The sequence below is a fragment of the Gymnogyps californianus genome, chromosome 1 (assembly GCF_018139145.2).
Source record: "Gymnogyps californianus isolate 813 chromosome 1, ASM1813914v2, whole genome shotgun sequence".
NCBI lineage: Eukaryota > Metazoa > Chordata > Aves > Accipitriformes > Cathartidae > Gymnogyps > Gymnogyps californianus.
The window spans coordinates 20,900,623-20,920,358 of record NC_059471.1 but is presented as its reverse complement, the minus strand read 5'-3'; the positions used below and the strand labels follow the sequence as shown (position 1 = coordinate 20,920,358).

The following is a 19,736-nucleotide window of genomic DNA, read 5'->3' as shown; positions in this document are numbered from 1 at the left end:
TGTGACTCTGTGGGGTATCTGAGACACTTAGCTGATCATGGCTTTCCCCAGGCATTTGCTTTTCTTAGGAGAACAGAGAGAGTCTGCCACTATTTTATTCTACCACATGGGCCAGAAAATGTCTGACTGAAATAGTATGAGGTCAAACATACTAAATTGTTGGAAAATGACAATTCCTGAGGTGTTGGGTTGTATTAGCTTATTCTTAGACTTTTTCATTTTTCCTGAAATACCATAAATCACAGACATTTGCGCTCTGCTATATTATATTTTAGTTGAAAACTGTCAGGTTTTCTTACAAATTGTTACTGAGCTTTTCATAACTCACATAAATAAGGAGAAGTAAAATCAAATAGTTCACTATACTGTAAATAAAAAACTGCAAAATGTTCTTTGTGTATTTTAAGCCTGAGGTAGTCTGTTTCTTATGGTATGAACTTTTCAAAATTTATTTCACATTGATCTTGCTCTCTATCTAAAATGTTTAAAAAATTATGTCAGTATGCAAAGTATTACTAATTTATTCTTCATGCTAATAGTATCATTTAAATCACAATTTTAATAAATTAATTTGAAGCAAAGTAGGCATGAATCTCCTCTCACTTATATTAGTTTTACACTGAAATAACCTCACTGACTTTAATGGATTTGCTTTTGAATTGTACTACAGTGTAAAAAAGAAACAGGCAATGTGTCTTTCTACAATATCTGCTAAAGTAAACAATTATCCTTGCAGTGTAAAGATTAATATTGGACGAGTCAGAATACATGTTTTAGCATAACAATTTCAACTCGTGTATGAATGATTTTTACTTACTTTGAGCAGAGATAGACCTTTTCCAAATCAGTTAACAATTATACAGTTTTTCATATCTTTGTTAAACATGCTTTTCTATTAAAGTTTAGCATCCCTTGGGCAAACAATAATTATTTGATATGGTTTCCTGGTTAAACAAAGTTGTAATTTCAATTAGGTGAAAAAGTAAAAACCTTAAGATAAGACCCTCAGGCGTAAACAAAATTTATTAACACATTTATTATAACTTAACTTTGGCTTTGAAACACTAATTGTATAGTTACTACCACATTTGTAGTTTTGCACAGTGAAATAATATGAATATATCCATTCAAATTAAGACCTCAAGATTTCACAGGACCAATAATTAGCAGAAGTTAAACATGATAGTTGCAATCAGGTTAAAAATATTAAAAATGTAATTGAAAACAAGTTACAGGATAATTTCAGTATTTCCTTTGATGGACTCTTCCACTTAAAGAGAAATCACAGCTCGATATATCTGTTTTAATGCAACCTTACACCTGAAAAATGAAGGTTGACTTTATCAGGTCATATGAAAGGAAATAGCTTTTCATGTGATAACTTTGACATCTTACTTTGTAAATGAGTACTTTGGTGATTTGCAGAAATAGCCTAAGACAAACTTCTCTTTTGACAGATGACATTTTAAATATACTACAAATACCATCCTGTGACATATGTGCTATACACAGAGCAGCAATACAGTGGCTTTCACTTTGAAAAATAAAACCATATAACATTATCAGAGAGAGTCTAAGAAGTTTTCACAAATAAAACTCAATACAACTCAAACTGGAATATCTAGAATTTTTTCAGCCTCACTTAACAGTGTGCAGTGGAAACATTAAATAATTCAGAAAAAAATGCACCAGTACAGTTCCAATCACTAATGGCTTTAAAATAAAATACACACATACAGACATATATACATATTTATATATACATATTATTATTTTGCTGTTAAAAGTTCTTACTGATTATTTCTTGAAAAAGGTCAGAATATCTTCAGATTTCTACTTCCTAATGAGGTAAAACCAGAACTTGTGTTCACACACAATGACGTATTTAAAAATGGCATTTTTATTTTGCTTTTCTTGTGGCTATTATTTGGGCATTTCTTAAACTGTTACAAACCTGTGACTCGAAGTTTATCTGTGCCAATTACCACCTCATTTTCATCCACTGTAAAAAGTGGCTTGCCATCCTTTGAGTTGATCTGAAATTGCTGACCGTGGAATTCTACCATTTTAGGACCTGCAAAGCACAGTAGAATAATAGAATGATTACATCAGCTTTCATCAATTTCTATATAAATTGCTAATAATTTGAATTGTGGTCTAAATAATTTAGTGACTCATTTAAGTACATTAAGGATCACAAAGCACCCAAATATTTTAAGGATAGTGGTCCTGTAACTACTGAAATTGGATAAGTCTATTTACACGACCTAATTTGTTGTTCAAAACTGTGCCTGGAGTCATGCTTTCAAGCTGGGTTTCCAGGGAATTTAGGAAATCCCTCACAAATTGATCAAGACAAACATTCATGTTCTTGGTATTGAAACTGCTAAGATTCTTTGATCAATATGAGTCTATCTTTTTTTTTTTTTTAAACATAGAAACTAATTATCAAAGTTTTGCAGCATCATCCCTTTTGATTAGGGAGGCTCAAATGCTTTAAAATTACAAACATCCCATGTAAGAGCAGGACCTGCAGCTCTTCATAACAAATGCCAGTTTAGCTCCACATATCTAACAAGTGTTACTGATCGTGTTCTTGAAGAGTTTCAAAAAGCTACGAGAATATTTGCAATTGGATCTGGTACTCCAAAAATTAAAATAATTGTGTGCAAGGAGTCTTTATATATTACCAGGTCCTAAATTCAGTAAAACATCTTGTTCTACAGTATTGGCTTGGTAAGTGGATATAAATCAAACCCTTAATATTCCCCTTTCTAACAACCTGATCAATTAAAAATTCACATCACGTAAGTTTGAATGTCTATTTGATAAAGTTATCATCTGAATCTATGTTCAGAATTAAAATTATACAGAATAGTCAAAGCAGTTAAGACTCCTTTTCAGCAATTTTTAATAAAGGTAATTCACAGACTATCCATGGGACTGAGAGGCACTGAGCTGCTTCCTTCCCAGTAAGAACCTGTCTTACCATGCCTACTCCCATAAATGTTAAATATATTCCAGGCAGTAATTCTCAAAAGAAATAGGATTTTTTTTTTGTTAGATCTTATGTTAAAATGGCATTAGGTGATGGATGATTGATACTGCTAAGAAATACATTCAGGTATTTCCTCAAATCTGCACGGTAGCTGATAAGGTTCTATACAAATTGCTTATTGCTTCACTCAGCAGATGCAAAGTATTGCTTTTAATTGCCCACCAAGCACGGAAAGGGTTATAGAAGCCATCATGTCCTAAACTAGGGCAACAATTTTAAGGCATAAAACCCAATATTGATTCTACTTGAAAATGGTCAGGATAGAGGGCTGAATTCTGCAGTACATTATACTCTGTCGGACATGTGCACCCAGGCACAGCCTTACTGATCTCAATTTGGCTCTTCTCTAAAGCTCCTGTGAAGCACATGACTTTATTTCTGAGAAGTGTATTGCAAAAAGTGAACTCAGAAAATATCTTCATTCAGTGAAAAGGTGTTAAAAGGTCTTTTTTTTTTTTTTTTACAGCAAAAGAAGCAGTTCTGGCTAAGTGAGGCAAGGATGGATCCCTGTCAAACCTTTCTTAGGAAATCTTGGTTAAGATGTTTTATTGTTCCTGTTTCTGCCCAGCAGCAGTAATGAAACTGCCCATTTATGTAGTGTAGGTAGATCCTTGTTGATTCAAACAAATCAAAAGCCTAAGTAAACTGGCTGTTATCAACTTTACTGGTGCTGCAGGGGCCGGTTCCTCATTCTTCCCATTCATCCAACACCATGATTACAGTGCTCAACACGAGTGTGGGAAACACAAATCAAAGCCTCTGCTGTCTGACATGACACAGGTTGGGTGATTCAGGCACACTGAGGGTATCAAGTTTTTGCCGGAAGGGATTTAGGAGTGATTCCTGGTCTCTTTTGTTGAACATGTTTTACACTGTATAGAAAAGGAAGGTACTATTTGGAGCCTTTATTTTCTCCACAGGAAGGGAACCCAAGTCTCTAGCTTCAGGGTCAACATGCTGGCTGTAGGACTGCTGGAGAAAAGTTGTACTACCACCTTTTCTTCTCCTGATCCTGCTTATTGTTGGACCTCATTCTAAAAAGCATGCAATTAAAATATCTGCTGGATTAGACCTAGTAGATGAGATAGAAATGGGAATGCTTACTCTGTAGGCTCTGACAAGGTTAAGTATTTTTCTTTTCAGTGCTGTCAATATTTTAGTAGGCCTGGCATGCTGGAAGCAAATATTTTTATATAGCTATAGAATATTTACTGATTAAAAGAATTAATAACTGAGTGAAGATCCTGAAGACATACATTTTAGGTATATGTACTTCAAAGTAAAGTAGGTGCCCCAAGACCTTCCACAGATTCAGTTCTAAGCTGTGAGGTTTTATAGTGTGGGTAATCTTTAAAATACTAATTAGGAAGTGCTGTAAATATATTAGAACTATTGTGCAAGCCTGCAAACAATATGCAGCAATATCCCTAAAAGACTCAGAAATACATACGGTTAATTTATATATAATTGTTAATTATTTACACACAATCACAGAAAAACAATGTGATGAAGATACTGTATGTTTAGAGGAAATGCTATCTACTGATTTCCTTGGTACAGAGGCAGTCATCTTTGAAAATAAATTGCCGGGCCTCAATAGTGGCACTTCTGCTCTTTCTTTCTCAGCACCTTGGTAGTGCTGAGAAAACAGAAGTTTTCATTGATTATAAAGCATCGGAAAAACAAAATGGATTTGAAAGAACTGGAGAAATGTGACATGATTTGCACCAGGCCTAACTTGATCTCTTCTAGGAGTACATCTATTTTCTTGATTTGCTAATTTGCTGAATCTATTTCCACAAGCAATCTTGTCAAAAAAAGGTTTTTCATGTTTCTCATAGTAAGAACAGGAAAGACCTACCTCAAACAGCATGAATTGTTTAATGTAATTTGTACATCTGCATATTGCCAGAAAATTGACAGTTTTTTTATTAATTGGATTGTTATGGAATGTAGATTAATTCACAGAGAGATGTGACATGACAAAAGAAAATAGTTGTAAGATATAGGAGCTGCTTTAACTGTTTGAATTTAGGATGAATATATACACACTAAATAGCATCTACATACCTTGGACCAAATTCTGTTTTCTCTCACTTAACCAAAGCAAACAGGCATAGATAACAAGTGCATGTTGTACAGACTGACTTTCTCATCTGTCCTCTCTAATGCAAATTTCAGGCATGGTGTCCACACAGAACTTCATACTGATACAACCGGAGATGCAATATATACCAGTTTAATTAAACTGGTCCATGTATGCACTGACCCCATTCCAACAGTGACTGGAACAAGGCTGGGATTCAGCCTTTCCACTCCCAGCTAATTGTTTTTAACATTAGACTACATAAATACATTCCTGGGCTCTCCTCTTTTCTTCCACTCAATTAATATCTGATTATTCCAGGCAAGGCAGAACACCTTTAACATGAGAAACTGAGGGAGTCCTACCCTAAAATAATGAGACAGGGAAAAAACAGAGAAAAATCTCCTTAGATAGACGAGGAACAAGAGGCATAACGGGATTTGTAGAAAAGTGCTCATTCTGGCTGAGCAGTAAGTTTTAACAAGCTAATGAATACATCTATACCAATAAATTAGAGAAAGCCAAAGCAGAGGAGACACAAGCACTGCCAATTTCTGCTAATCTGGTAGCACGCTCCTTGGCACTGTCTCGACCTGTGACCTCCCAGACAATGCCCCTGACCAGGGGCCACTCCTTGCAGACGGGATGGATGAAGCTCTCCAGTTCTGGAGGGAAGTGGGTTTAGCTGAGAGTTGTGCCACGCCATCTGCCCCTGGGGCAGACTGTGGGTCCTGGCCTGGTTTGGTTGCTAATGTAGACATAGTCTATCCCTACTTGCTAAACACTTTCCTACTTTAGATGTTTCTGGTCACGCTGTGAGTGACTCATTAAGGTGTTCAGCAATTTTTATTGCTTAAGAAATGTTTGGTGCCTATCGCTCTTAACTTTTTTTCCTGAGGAAGAGTTAGGAGAATTTAAACATTGACTTTAAACATGTAGAGGGCAGTTAGGCAGGATTTAAGATGGTGCATTGTGGACTACGCCCATTATATTTTAAAGCTAGACTTAAATAAGAAAAAACTCTGTAAGCACTGAGAGCACTCACTGCACATTATATACTTCCCAAAGGAGTCTTAACTGGTGGCTCTTTGAAACTACAACTCATGGCCTTGCCCATGCTGGGTTTGCATCTAGATTTCTCTCCTGTTTGATCCTGGTCCTTGAACACTTGAATAAGTCTTTAACAAGAATCTTTAGGTCCATAGTTTTCTCAACACAAATGCCCCAGTAAAGTGGGACAAGGATTGTCCTACAGATAATCCTCATTATCAAAGAATGATATGAATAATAACTGATGTATTTTAAATCTTTAGAGGGAATGCTAGGGTAAACCAAATTCAAGCATATGTTTTATTCATGCTAGAGATGAGACATCTCAGTATATATGGAACAAATTTCAAAAAGCAATAATAGGCTTTTAAAGAAATGGGAATAAATTTATCTAACCAAAAGTAGCCATTAACTTCTCTTTGTTGTGAGAATTAGCATTAGCTACATTGCAATAACACTAATTGTATTGTGATCCCAGTAAGATTAATTTTCAGCTCATAAACAGCAGCCAAATTCAATATCTGAAACTTTAATCTCCTAATTCCTAAATGCATTTTGTTTACAACCCTAGTATATTAACTACATGTAAGTCAACTAATACTATATAATCATACTTGTTGATAAAAACCTACAATTAAAAATGTAACATGGCTGAACACAGGTTATAGAGAGCATTTGAACTGTTTCCCCATTGCTGCCAGAGGTGTCACAGGAATTCCCAGGTCAATCGGTTATCCTTGCTAATCAGGCTGACCAATAATTGCCCATTGTTTCTTTACACTTGCTCCTTCAACACGTGCAGTTCTGATACAGACCTCGAATGTGATCATCACATCACATACCTCTTGACACTGAGGATGCCACTTTAAATAATGAAAAACTGTTCCAAAAGCAATTGACCTATTGTCTGCAAAGGAGCACACTGCTGAACAGTCTTCCTTTTTGTTTCTCCTCCTCACTCTTGACTCCCCTAGGGGTTTTGCAGGGAAGGGAGGTCTTTTGTTTAGTGAGTCCATTTCTGTCGAAAAGCATTTAAGTAAATTCCCTTCTACTGCTACCCAACCTCTGAATTCCAGGCCAATACAAATGTAGAAGGATGAGACAGCAAAGAATCTTCTATCGAAAATAGGGCCTGCCATAAAATACATATCCACAAATGCTTAACGTCAATGAAATTGGTAACATGTAGGCAGACTCTTCAAATCCAGTTAGTTCTGCCAAGTACTAAGCACTTTTATTGTGTCTTTAGATCTTTCAGAAGAAAAGGCTTTCCAACAATGAAGTTATTTATTTAATTTCAGATCTTTTCTTTTCTTACTCTCTTCTGCTATCCATCATTTCTGATAACCTATGGCTGTCACCTACTCTGTATGCTTCATTCTTCTCCTACCACCTAGAATCATTGAAGTGTTGAATATAAGCCAAAATCCTGAGTGCTTTGGGGTATTGCTATGCAATTCATTTTTCGTTAATTTTTATTAAATTAAAGCACCTTACTTAAAATAAGATCTCATTAAAAGTGTATTAAAAATGTAATACTTCTACAGATTCAGTTCTAGTTCCATGAGTAATACAATACCAATAAATGTAAAGCCATTACTTTCAGAAGCATAAAATTAGTCAGATTTTCATATGGAATGGTACGGAAGTACTTGCTGGTCTTTCATTAGACCAAATGCATTATTACAGAGAATATGCAGCATGCTGCATGTATACATTTTATGTCCATATCATACATCTCTCATCACCTAGAAAAACATCTCTAATACATTAATAGAACACTTGCTGCTCCTGTTTCCTCTTTTTCTCTCAATTCTCCTTTTATGCAATGGATGCAACAATTATGCCCTCTCAGATCAAAGTAAGCATGCCCTACTGTCAGCACTTCTTAGACTTTGTTGTTCTCTATGACTGAACACAAGTCTAGAGATCTTTAAAAAATTGGTTCTGAATGATCGTTGCAGACACTGATCATGCAGACACTGGCAACCCAACCTAGTGTTAGGTATTTAGGTGGCAATACTTTTCCCTCTCAGAGTGACTAAATGTCTTTATCCATCAAGGCATTATCCTTATAAAATACTCTATTTAAATATAAAAAAATAAACCCATGAAATATTTCACTGTAAAATGGTTTATTGCATGTAGAAACCATGACAGGAATAGGAGATCATGCTTCTCACACAGTGACTTGACAAAAAGGCTATGTTGTCACCTTTTCTCTCAGGCCTAATGACTCCAGAATTTGTTGCATGATGAATAACTTCAACAGGAAAAGGTGAAACACACAGTCCTCAGACAGGTATGGTGAAACGGAAAGCACTAAAGGAGATGAAGCATGATAATTTGAAACCCTGTATGCAGAGAAGACAGCTGATCTGAGTCTCTCCTCCCTGAGCAAATACTTTAACCACTCTATCTTCTGTATAATGCATAATTCTTCTTCCTCTAATTATTTTTTTTTTAAAAGAAACCCATGAGTGTATTTTCATAAGGTCAACTCCAGCACGGTGTTTCAGGAGTATTCTATGCATGCCTACTGGATCTGGGCAGCGGACAATGTGAGAGGACCAATTAAACAGATGGGGCATGACTCAGTTGCCAACATAGCTGTCTAGTGCCATTAAATGTGCTTTGGTGTTCTCTGCCTGGCCTTCAGCTTATTTTAGATGCCCTAGAGTATCTAAGACTTCTACATCGGACTAGAAAGTCTGACATGGGGTCTGTAAGCAACCTGAGCCCTTTCAGAGTGTCAGCTGAAGACTGGGCAAGACAGAATCACGGAAGAATGCAAGTCAGAGGTCACCTCTGGAGGTCACCTAGTCCTACCTCCTACTCACAGCAGGGTCAGCTTGGTTGGAAGTTAGATGAAGGTGCTCAGGGTTTTGTCCAGGTGGAATTTTAATATCTCTGAGGAAGGAGATTCAACAGCCTCCCTGGGCAACCTGTTCCCATGGTTAACCATTCTAAAAGTGATATTTTTCCCCCCCTTCTATCCAGTCGCATTTTGCCTCACTGCAACCTATGACCACTGCCTCTTGCCCTTTTGCTGTGCACCTCTGAGAAGAGTCTGGCTTCATCTTGTCTCTAGCTCTCCTAGTAACAGGCAGAAGTTAGAAGCCCCCTTTAAGCCTTCTTTTCTGCAGGTTAAACAAACACAACTTCTTCAGCCTCTTATACTTCATGTGCTTCCACTCCCTGACCATCTTAATGGCTCCCTGTGTGAGTCTCCTCAGTTTGCTCATAGCTCTGTCATACTGGAGAGGGCTTAACACAGTATTCCAGATGCAGTCTCCCAGGAGTGGAACGATGCAGCCCAGTATGCTATTAGACCTCACTGCCACAAGGGTACACTGCAGATACATGTTCAAGTAGTCCACCAGGCTGGGAGTGTGTGTGTCTTCTTCTGCAGACCTGCTGCAAAAAGACAGGGATCTAGTTCCTTTTTTGGCCACTAACTGCCATTGGGAGTCTCGTTAGCTTTAAGAAGAAAGTACTGTTACACTTGAAATGACTAGGATTTTAGACGTACTTAATTATCCAGATTCTATAATAGATTATACTCACAATAAATTTCAGCTATTGTAAGCTAACCTTTACAAATTCATCTAGCATTAACCAATGCCAATAATTCAATCTTCGTATTACTTTAAAGGAAGGAAGTACAGGAACTGTCCTCACCTTTAGCAATAACTATTATCTTCAAATTACCATCCAATGACTTATGTTAATGATTACTATACCATATGAACCAAAATATGTTTGGGATTGCAAATTTACTGAAGACTGTGAAAGTCGAGAAGGTTATAAAATATTTAATAATTCCTCTTTTTTTCACTTATTTTGAATTCCTTCCTCCCATTGAAATAAAGAGAGAATGGGGCTAGTCAGATGAGTAATTGCTCTCTGATGAGAGACAGGTATTCACTCTCTGGTTCTTTTTCCAAACAAAAAATGATTTCCCAAACATTAGCCTTTTTTTCAGAGCTAAGCTCTGTAGACTTATATGCATATTGCTTTTCTCTTCTTCTAGACACAGTTAGAAGAGAAGTGACAGCATAGGATTCAAATCCCCTCGGCCAGGTTAAATTTCCCCTTAACTGTGATGCTGGCATATTTAAGCAAGTTGGCAATGCACATAACTACCTGATTAACTTCTAGAGGATATTTAAAGTCTGGCTTAAGTCAGCATTGCTGACCCTGAACATTATCACATCTTTCTTCATCTTTTGAAATCTTGCTATGGTAAGCGCCTTACATGGTACATAGACATCAATGGTATTTTTTTGCAGAAGAGGATACTTTTCATTTGAGTCTAAATGTTAAACTGTAGCTGTAATGACTACATTACTTTTTTCATAAATAAGTTTTCATGGAGATATGCTTAGCTAGCTTTAATTGAAATGTATATTGATTACTACTTACTTTTTTCTGCTATTTGTTTTAATTATTTTCAACATTATATCCATTTAAATACACAATAGTCTCACAAAAGACTAATAGAATATGCATTTAGTATAGAACAGAAACACATCTGCCATGGATTAAAACAGGAAATTACAAAAGAGGATCTGTTAAAAAGTCTGTAGGATGTTTTAGCAGCCACCCGTCATTCTCTAAATTTTGCCTGATCTGAGTTAACTAAATTTTACTTTTAAATAAAATAGCATGTATGTCTTGATACGATCAGATTCATTGGTAGCTAAAATTTTTATACGTCTGGAAGTAAAAATCCCTACTTTAATCCGCTTGGAACAAATATTGTAAGTTCTTGATCACAGGAAGACTTAATCACCTCAAAAATACTTCAATGAAGTTTCAAATTTATCTTTCTGTTAATTACTCCTATGTTGTATCTTTCCTTCTTATAACCCAGCTGGACAGCAATTAAGGTTGTGCAAATCATCTTCCTGCAGAACAAAGATCTTCAAGAAATATGTTCTGGCTTTTCTCTTAAAGATAAGAAAGAACTTATTTGGACAAAAATGGAGTTTTTAATGAAAGCCTTCTGGGAAAAATAAAGAAGGAAAAGCTAAATGATTTTACAATGTCATTAATTAAGTCAAGTTTATGAAACTGGCTTCAGGGTTTTCCCCATAAAAACACCATCAAGCTCTTCTTACATACATCATGCTTCATTAACACTGTTTTCTTCCTATTATGTCTCTGATGAAAAAATACGATCACTTGAAAATGAAATATCAAAATGCTGATAAGAAAACCAGAAATGATTTAACATTGGAAAGTAGTAGTTTATAGATGGCAATTAATGCTAATGAAGCAATATATTAGGTACTGACACTTATCTGTTTCCTTAGAATGTTGTTCCTGTTTGAAAAAGGAGGGGTGGGATAGCACAAATGCTCTCATTGTAACAGCTGTCCAGATTAATGTGATGGACATGAAAATAGTCTCTAGGCAGAATTTTGAGTGTAATTCTGTTTTCAGACTGCATAAAACATTTTTACTTTTACCACATTCCCATGGTTTCTGAGTGGTGCTGATTTCATGTTTCAAAGTGCAGAACAGCTTCATAAGACAGCTATCTAACTAAACTCCCTCTAGCTTTAAATAATTTAAACTGAACCCCTGACCTGAAGCTACTGATGTTACTGTTTCTTGGTGTAAATGATTGAACTAGGAGAAGGACCAGCAGTCTGCTGTACTGGAATCTGTTCTCACAGACCTTGCATGACTTTGGAAGCCTCTTTCCTTTGTGTTTTTTTTTCTCCTGAAAAAGACATATTACAAGCAGAACTTAAGGTCTTCTGTAGGTTGAAGCCTCCTTACATGATCCTTGAGAAATAGATCTTTTAAAAAACTGGTCCTACATTTCAGTAAAGATAGTTGGAAACATGTTGCTCTTCATCCACTTTCTTAATATTCGGCACTGGAACACCACTGCAAAATCTGACTGTATTATATTCATCTGCTGGTAGGCTGTATATGTAAGCATATGTTTACTTAGGTGAAGCATCATTTACTGTTCGATATCAATGTTGCTCTTAAGTATTTGATAATTGACTATATGTTTCTTTTATATGTTTTGTTGCCGTGAAAGGCTGAAATCAAAGACTCAATAGTCTATTTGTTATCATTCATTATTGAAAAAGTTTGATAATTTTTTACACTAAGTTGCTTTATTATGGCTCGGTATAAATCAAAAGTCCTACATTTCTTTTTTATTCTAGGATTGAATAAGGCTTTGAAGTGGTAAGAACACAAATCTTGGAGATGATGATTAGCAGCTTTCTTCAACTGCTTTCTTGGATTATCAAAGAAAGTTCTAGATATTTCCCTTTTGAAGGTTGATGGCAAGCTGCGATAATGACATCTGAATCTTATTCATGATTTTAAAGACAGGAGCTATTCTAATGAAAATAGTTACCATCTGTTCTGTAGACATCCCTGCCTTGCCTATAAGCATCTCTCTCCACAGCGTTCTTAATTCCCTCTGACTCTCAGTCCTGTACCTTCCCACATCTGTGCCTTGCTTAGATTCCTTCCTTGCTGTCTGTTGGCCAACATCCTTTTTTAAGTCCCATTTCTCCCAGAAATATTCCCAAAGCAATCACATCCCCATAATCCCTTAACTAAACGTCCCATTTCCTTTTTTGCCCTTTTTTTTTTTTAAAATTATTTACTTGGTTTTAATATGAGTTTCTTTGGTTATATAGGAGTTTTAAATGATTTTAAAGAGTAACTCAAACAAAATGGGTATCTTTGTCATGCAGAGGGATACTGAAGTCAAAAAAGAGTAAAGCACAGAACTACTTTGTTTTTTTAGTTATGATCCCTACTATTTTGAAAGTATTCTTTTCCTGACAAGCAGTTAAATGTATTTGCATTCAGTGAGGCTTCTGAAAGCAGTGTAATTATGGAACACAGTCCAAAACACAACAAGGTCTACAGCATTTTTTTTTAAAGAGCTACAATATCCAAATAACTCCTGCAAGAGGTATGTCATGCAAGTAAACTGAGGAGCATGTAGAAACTTTAAAACAAGAGTGCTCATGGTGGAAGTTGCTCGCATTTGATGTCATTTTAGTATATCTGTGATTCATGAGGGGAAACCTTTTTCATTCTTGCGTAATATGTGCCTGTTATCCTCATGTGAGGAATTTCATAGCAACTCCTCAAGTAAAGATTTGTTTCATCTCTCTCCTGTGAATTACTTGTGTTGAAGACTGGGTATTTAAATCACTCTTAGTAACATTAAAATATTTTAACAGATCATTTGAATCACAATTTTTTATGAGTTAAAAGGTATTTTTCTTATGATCTTATGAGTGATACTATATTGTTATCTTTGGAGCGATCCCAAACATATCTATACAGCTCCTTCACAATGGCAACTACTCATATTTATAAGATGAATAGAGTATTAAGACATAATTCCAGCATGCTGGCAACTGTGGAAGGCATTAATTCTTTAGCAAAGGCTTGTGCATATGAAGTAAATCAGCCACACACCTATTTTTCACACTTCTTATAAGGGAACATCATCTTACATGCATGCCTTTTATGACTGGCTAAGGACAATGGCTAAAAATATCAGGCTATGTACAGATGGTCATTTACTTTAATAGATTGTCACTTACCCCAGTCACTGTTGTTTGACCATATCTTTAGGTATTAACAGAATTCTTTACAGTATTAAGTTTTTACTGCTCTTTCAACACTTTTCTATCAGTCTAAAATTAGTATGATTTAATATTAGTAATATTTCATGTTCGCATTTACAATGGTACCAACTACACCAGATAGCACGTAAGACCAATTATTAATGAATTCAATGAATAGAATTGCCAGTCAAAAAGAGATTACTTAAACATCAAGTATTTCAAATATTATGCAAATGCACTTTAGCACTTCCTTTGATGTAGTTTTGATTTTCCCAGGCTCAAATCATTATTTCACCCTCTTACCTAAGTATTTCTTGTAGAGCAAGCCAGAGTGCCATCAGAACTTTCCTGCTTCAGTGTTGCATTTGAATTGCCTTTATACACTGAACACTTCTAAAAGATTTGAGATGCAGGTCTTCCAGTCTACACTCTGCTCCTTTCTTTTGGTTTCCTCATATATTGCCTAAGCCAGATACAGCCTCCCTGCACAGCCAGACAACTTTTTGTCTGGACAACACTAAGTATTTGGCTTTCACTTAGGAAAAAGGTTAAAGAGGCTTGAGATCATAAGGTACAAAACCACTGAACTGCACATTACTGGGAATGGAGCCAGAAAAGCCAGGAGATGAAAAGCAGAGAAACTACCAATAAGAAGGGAAAATACTAAATATGGGTGGTACTTGCTATAAATGAGTCACTACTGATGAGACAGTTCCCATCCGGCTGAACTCTCTCCCCTAAACACCACAGTCCATATTCTACAATATGGGTTTGTATTGACCCTTCTCTGTCTATCGGGTCTTCATTTTACAATTTTTCTTCAATCTAGATGTCTCTAGTCCTACAGAGCAGATATTTTAACTTTCTATTTCTTTAAGGCAGCACATTCCATCTCACTTTCTGTACTGCTCTTTGTTAACGCTCTCAGAAGACTAAGTGGTGACTAGGAAGGGGAAAAAAAGAAAAGATGGTCTGAGATGTGTTGTTATTTTTGCTGAGCTTCATTTTCCTAAGGTAAGATCTATACCCTTGGCTGGCACAACAACTAAAATATCTTTCCTTTCAATAAAATATATCCTTTACACTGCTTCCCAGCACTGAAGCTCTCTTTGTTAACAGGAAAGATACACTATGGGTGAATATCTCAGACTGCTCATTTATGGACCTCAGTTACATTACAGGTGCCAAAGTCCAAATGAGCAATTCATCTATATCACTCTTCAGCACTGACATTTTTTCCCCAACAAAGTTTATTAATTATTCATTCAGAAACATCATCTGAGAAGCAATGCACCTTCCACCTGCCAAAGGTATGTCATGTTTCCAGCTTGAAATATGGAGGTGCCTTATTTCCATAGGGACACAGTCCCCTAAGTGCATCATGAGCATATTAACATATGACGACAGAATTGAATTCAGCAGAAAGCACAGCAGCTTTTTTCTCTTTCATGCAAAAGCACCTATTGATGATGGGGTCACTCATCTGACAAGTGCCTAAACTCAATACAGGACCAAATATTCATGAAGATCTTTATAGCACACCTTTTGTATTAGCAGTTCTAGGTCATGCAGGCTGGACGCAGCCTGTCAAACAATTCATCAGGCCTTTGGGCTACTGTCTGACATGATTTTACCTGTAAGTTTCTCAGACTTTGGCAGGGATCAGGTTGGACAAATTAGTGTGGTGGTCAATGATCTGCTCGGCAGTCTGCCCTTCCCACAGGACCTCCTGACAAATTCTTCTCATCAGGCACGATGGGCACACGACCACAGTGCAGATACATCTGGTCCCATGATTGGCATCCACAAACAGTACGGAGCAGACAGAACCAACAGCATATGTGCCATGTCACAGAAATTTTGACCATGTGATGTGTTCTTTTTTGGTCATGTGGTCACTGTACAGTTAATTACTGCAAACTAATTTAATAAGTTCACTAATAATATGAAACTGTACATTTCATACCCTTAATTATTATCAAAATGAGATATGAATGCTACTATCATGTTTTGATAAATATTTAGGGGCATTTTCTTAAGAGGAATAATTCAGATCTTTGTGAATAGCTTGAATTAAAATAGAGATTTGAACATTTGAAGGCCAAATTGTGATTAATTGTATACTTATACATTTTTAAGGGGAATAGCAGGCTCCTTTGTAAGTTTTAAATTATATTTTTTATTTGAAGTTTGTTTGAAAACAGTGAAGCTTGCAAAATGTTGAATGAATTGATATGATAATTCTTCAAACAGGAATTGTCACAGAAGTTACACAGTCTCATCAGTGTCCTGGTTTCGGCTGGGATAGGGTTAACTTTCTTTTTAGTAGCTGGTACAGTGCTGTGTTTTGGATTTAGTGTGAGAATGATGCTGATAACACCCTGATGTTTTAGTTGTTGCTAAGTAGCGCTTATCTTAAGCCAAGGACTTTTCAGTTTCCCATGCTCTGCCAGCAAGCAGGTGTGCAAGAAGCTGGGAGGGAGCAGAGCCGGGGCAGCTGACCTGAACTAGCCAAAGGGGTATTCCATACCATGGAATGTCATGCCCAGTATATAAACAGGGGGGAGTTGGCCGGGAGGGGCGGATTGTGGCTCGGGAACTAACTGGGCATTGGTCAGCGGGCGGTGAGCAATTGCATTGTGCATCACTGGTTTTTTTCCTTTCCCCCCCACCCCCTTCCTTTTTTTTGTTGTATTCCTTTTCATTACTATTATTATTATATTTCATTATTACTATTGTTAGTATCATATTTTACTTTAGTTATTAAACTGTTCTTATCTCAACCCACGAGTTTTACTTCTTTTTTTTCTTCCTTTCCTCCTCCTCACCCCACTGGGAGGGGGAAGCGGCTGCGTGGTGCTTAGTTGCTGACTGGTGTTAAACCACGACAATCAGCATGGAAAAGTTGCTCATCAATGCTCATCTGGGTTCCAATCTAGTAAACTACTTAAGCATATCAGGTTAGTCTTACAGTTAAATAAATAGGAATTTATGCTTTGCTGCATGAGGATCTTAGAAGAAACAAGTTAATAAATTGTTATATTTTTCTCCAAAGTCAAATAAAAGTTGAAAAATATTAACAAAACTAAGAAAAATTCTGTTGTACCTGACACATATTGTTGCAATTCTTGCCTTAAAAATATGATTTAAAGAGTAAGGTCTGCTTATTCTTGCTGCCAAGATCTATCACCTACATCTGTCTAGATCTATTGATTTGGCTCAGTAAACCAATGTATCTTACTGCTACCAAATATAGTAAAAAATGTACATTTCTGAGTTGTGAACTGGCATCTTTTTTAGGACATCTGCTTAAATGTATTAGTCTCTGGAATACTAGGAAATGAAGAGACACACACAGACCTCTCTAGCCATGTTATCCTGTTGCATTTTCTTAGAAAATGATTTGCAACTATCAATAGACATTTACACAAGAAAAAGAGTAACTTCTGCAGTGACATTTCTTGCATAACTCTGCAATAAAGAAGTGCTTCAAATATTTACAGAATTAATGCTTAACTGATAAATCGAAAATATACTGTTGGTGCATATTGAGTGGCAGCTGGACTATTCAAATATGGCCATAACAGTAAAAAATAATCACATGTTTAGTGCTTTATATCCTTGAAGCTCCTTGCAAATATTCATTACCATGTTTCCAAAACAGTGAACAAGGAAAAATCACTTACCCACGTTTAATCTGCCTGTGACTTCCCCATTTGAATTGCGAGCATTCACAGTCACATTGTGAGTAGACTGGAGAAGCAGTGATGAGTCCTGAAGTATGGAGAAAAAAAAAGTAGATTCAGTAGAATAATTAGACTTGTTAATGATTTTCAAAATTTAGTCTAGTGTTTATATTAACTCAGTCACTGAAAGAGCTTTGCAACGACAAAACCATCCACAGATGTCATCAAATAATCTGGGCAGATATTTTTGATTACTTCAACTATATCAGATATAAAATAAGAAAAAAATTATAGAGAATACTTCAGGTGAACAAAATCTGTGTTACTGGCCCAATGAACATGGTTGCTAACATTTTATCTTTTGGAAAAAAATGTTTAACTGCTAGATTTACTACATTTCAATACATAATTGAGACTCCTGGAAGATAGCCATTTAATTGAAGTGTGAGTACCCCACTTACTGACAAATTAACTTAGTGAGAAACATGCATGTGCATTCTGCTTCCTCAATGGTCCATGCTGCCTGTATGCTTTGGCTTGATTTTGGCACCTGGCACCGACTCTCCTGCTAAGGAAACTCAGACAGTGGGTGATGGAGAAAGTGGCAGGTTGACTAGCTCAAAGCTGACTTTAATAGATGACAGTACAAATAAGAGTGTCAGTCTAAATTAAATTGTCTCCCGGTCTGCCACTCAGAAGGATGACAGAAGTATATCAGCAGACTGAACAGCATCACCTGCTTGTCCACATCCCTGCATCATGATTTGAGCCTAATACACTATTCCACATCTGGTGTCCCAGTATACAAAACCACGTCTGAAGGTCACAAAGCAATGGCACTCATATTTGACTTAACTCTCCTCCCAGGTTGCATCACAGCTGGGACATTTGCAGAGCAATCAGAGCCTCATGCCTACCCATCATTCTGTGCTACGTATGGAAGCCAGGGCATGCCAAGCAGGTGTAATTGGTATCTTTGTTCATCCCTACCACACCTCACCACAATCCAGACTAGCTGTGGTAGGCAATTCAAAATTTCATGTCATTCTTGGACTGCAGCCAGCATGGAATTACTTCACCAAAACCAAAACATCCCCTTGTTAATTCACGGCTTGGTGTTGTGCTTGTTGAACTCCTCCCAGGTGACGTACCATTTCCATTACCGATTCTCAGACCTTCCACTCAAACTCTCTGTACTTCATGCCCGTTGGAGCCTCCCCAAGCTTCTCCTTATCTTGAAGAGCAGATGAGTAACTGTTTTGAAAGACCTAGCTGCCCACTGTGCCCCATCAGACTAGATATACAGACAGTAATGAAACTGGTTCATGGCAAGAGACCTGGCAGGGGTCATTTGGAAGTGTCCTAAAACTTTGTGAGGAGGGCATAGAGTGGGTTCTTCTTATGTTTTTCTTCAATTTACCACCTAAATTGTCTTTAAATGCACCTGATTTTCAGGGAGATCATACTGGCCACTGTCTTTACTTGATTTTAAGTATCAGAAAATTATCTGAGCACAAAAAATCTGATCACGCTCATTTGGATCAGCAAATTGTAGCCACACCGGTAGACTTAAAAAGAGGGGAGGAAGTTTTTTGCAGTACAAGTGCTTTCATACTAAAGCATACTTTGTATCTAAAGGACAGGAACCTAGTAACTGATAAGAGTGCCTAAGCAGATCTCAGTTGCCAAAGTATCAGGGAATACATGATATAAAGAGGGTATTAGCAAGCTGCCTGCTTGTGATCTCAGAGGGGATACTCATTCCTAGACAAATAAGTGAGTTTCTAACTACCGGAATATTGTTAAAGATCAGTCTCTTTCACATATATGGCTTCTGGTACTTTTTTTGGACTGAAGAGAGACTATGCAGCACCTTGAAGGGCTAACCCCTGAAAATCACTCCCAAGTCATGTTCCCATCATAATTTAACGCTTAGAGTATGAGATAACCTGAGAATTTTGAACACATTTTATGTGAAGAATTTTACTACAAACATTTATCTAATAACAGTGGTAGAAGCAACACACAGTTTGGAGTCCAACTTATATATTTTTAAAAAAAAGAAGATATCCTACAAGTAGGAAGATAGGCTATCTCAAAAGAAATCACTAAGTGAGCAAAATAAATGAATCTCATTTTGTAAATTCTATCAGGAAAAAGTGAAAGCTAACAGAATTAACACAAATAATTAAAAGTCTTAGGAAAAAAGTAAGCAGTGTGTTAGAATGAAC

At 36.6% G+C, this 19,736-nt stretch overlaps 2 protein-coding genes across 2 annotated transcripts in view; one reads left to right on the top strand and one right to left on the bottom strand.

Moving 5' to 3' along the window:
• MIPEP (mitochondrial intermediate peptidase) overlaps positions 1-19,736 on the top strand; it is a 659,177-nt gene that overhangs the window by 321,203 nt on the left and 318,238 nt on the right. The window lies entirely within an intron of this gene.
• The window catches only part of SGCG (sarcoglycan gamma), a 151,309-nt gene that overhangs the window by 32,242 nt on the left and 99,331 nt on the right, over positions 1-19,736 (bottom strand). The window contains exons 5-6 of the mRNA XM_050911847.1: positions 17,506-17,593; positions 1,955-2,074 (exon numbers count right to left, since the gene is read on the bottom strand). Coding sequence (XP_050767804.1) covers positions 1,955-2,074; positions 17,506-17,593 — 208 coding nt within the window. The remainder of the gene's footprint in view (positions 1-1,954; positions 2,075-17,505; positions 17,594-19,736) is intronic.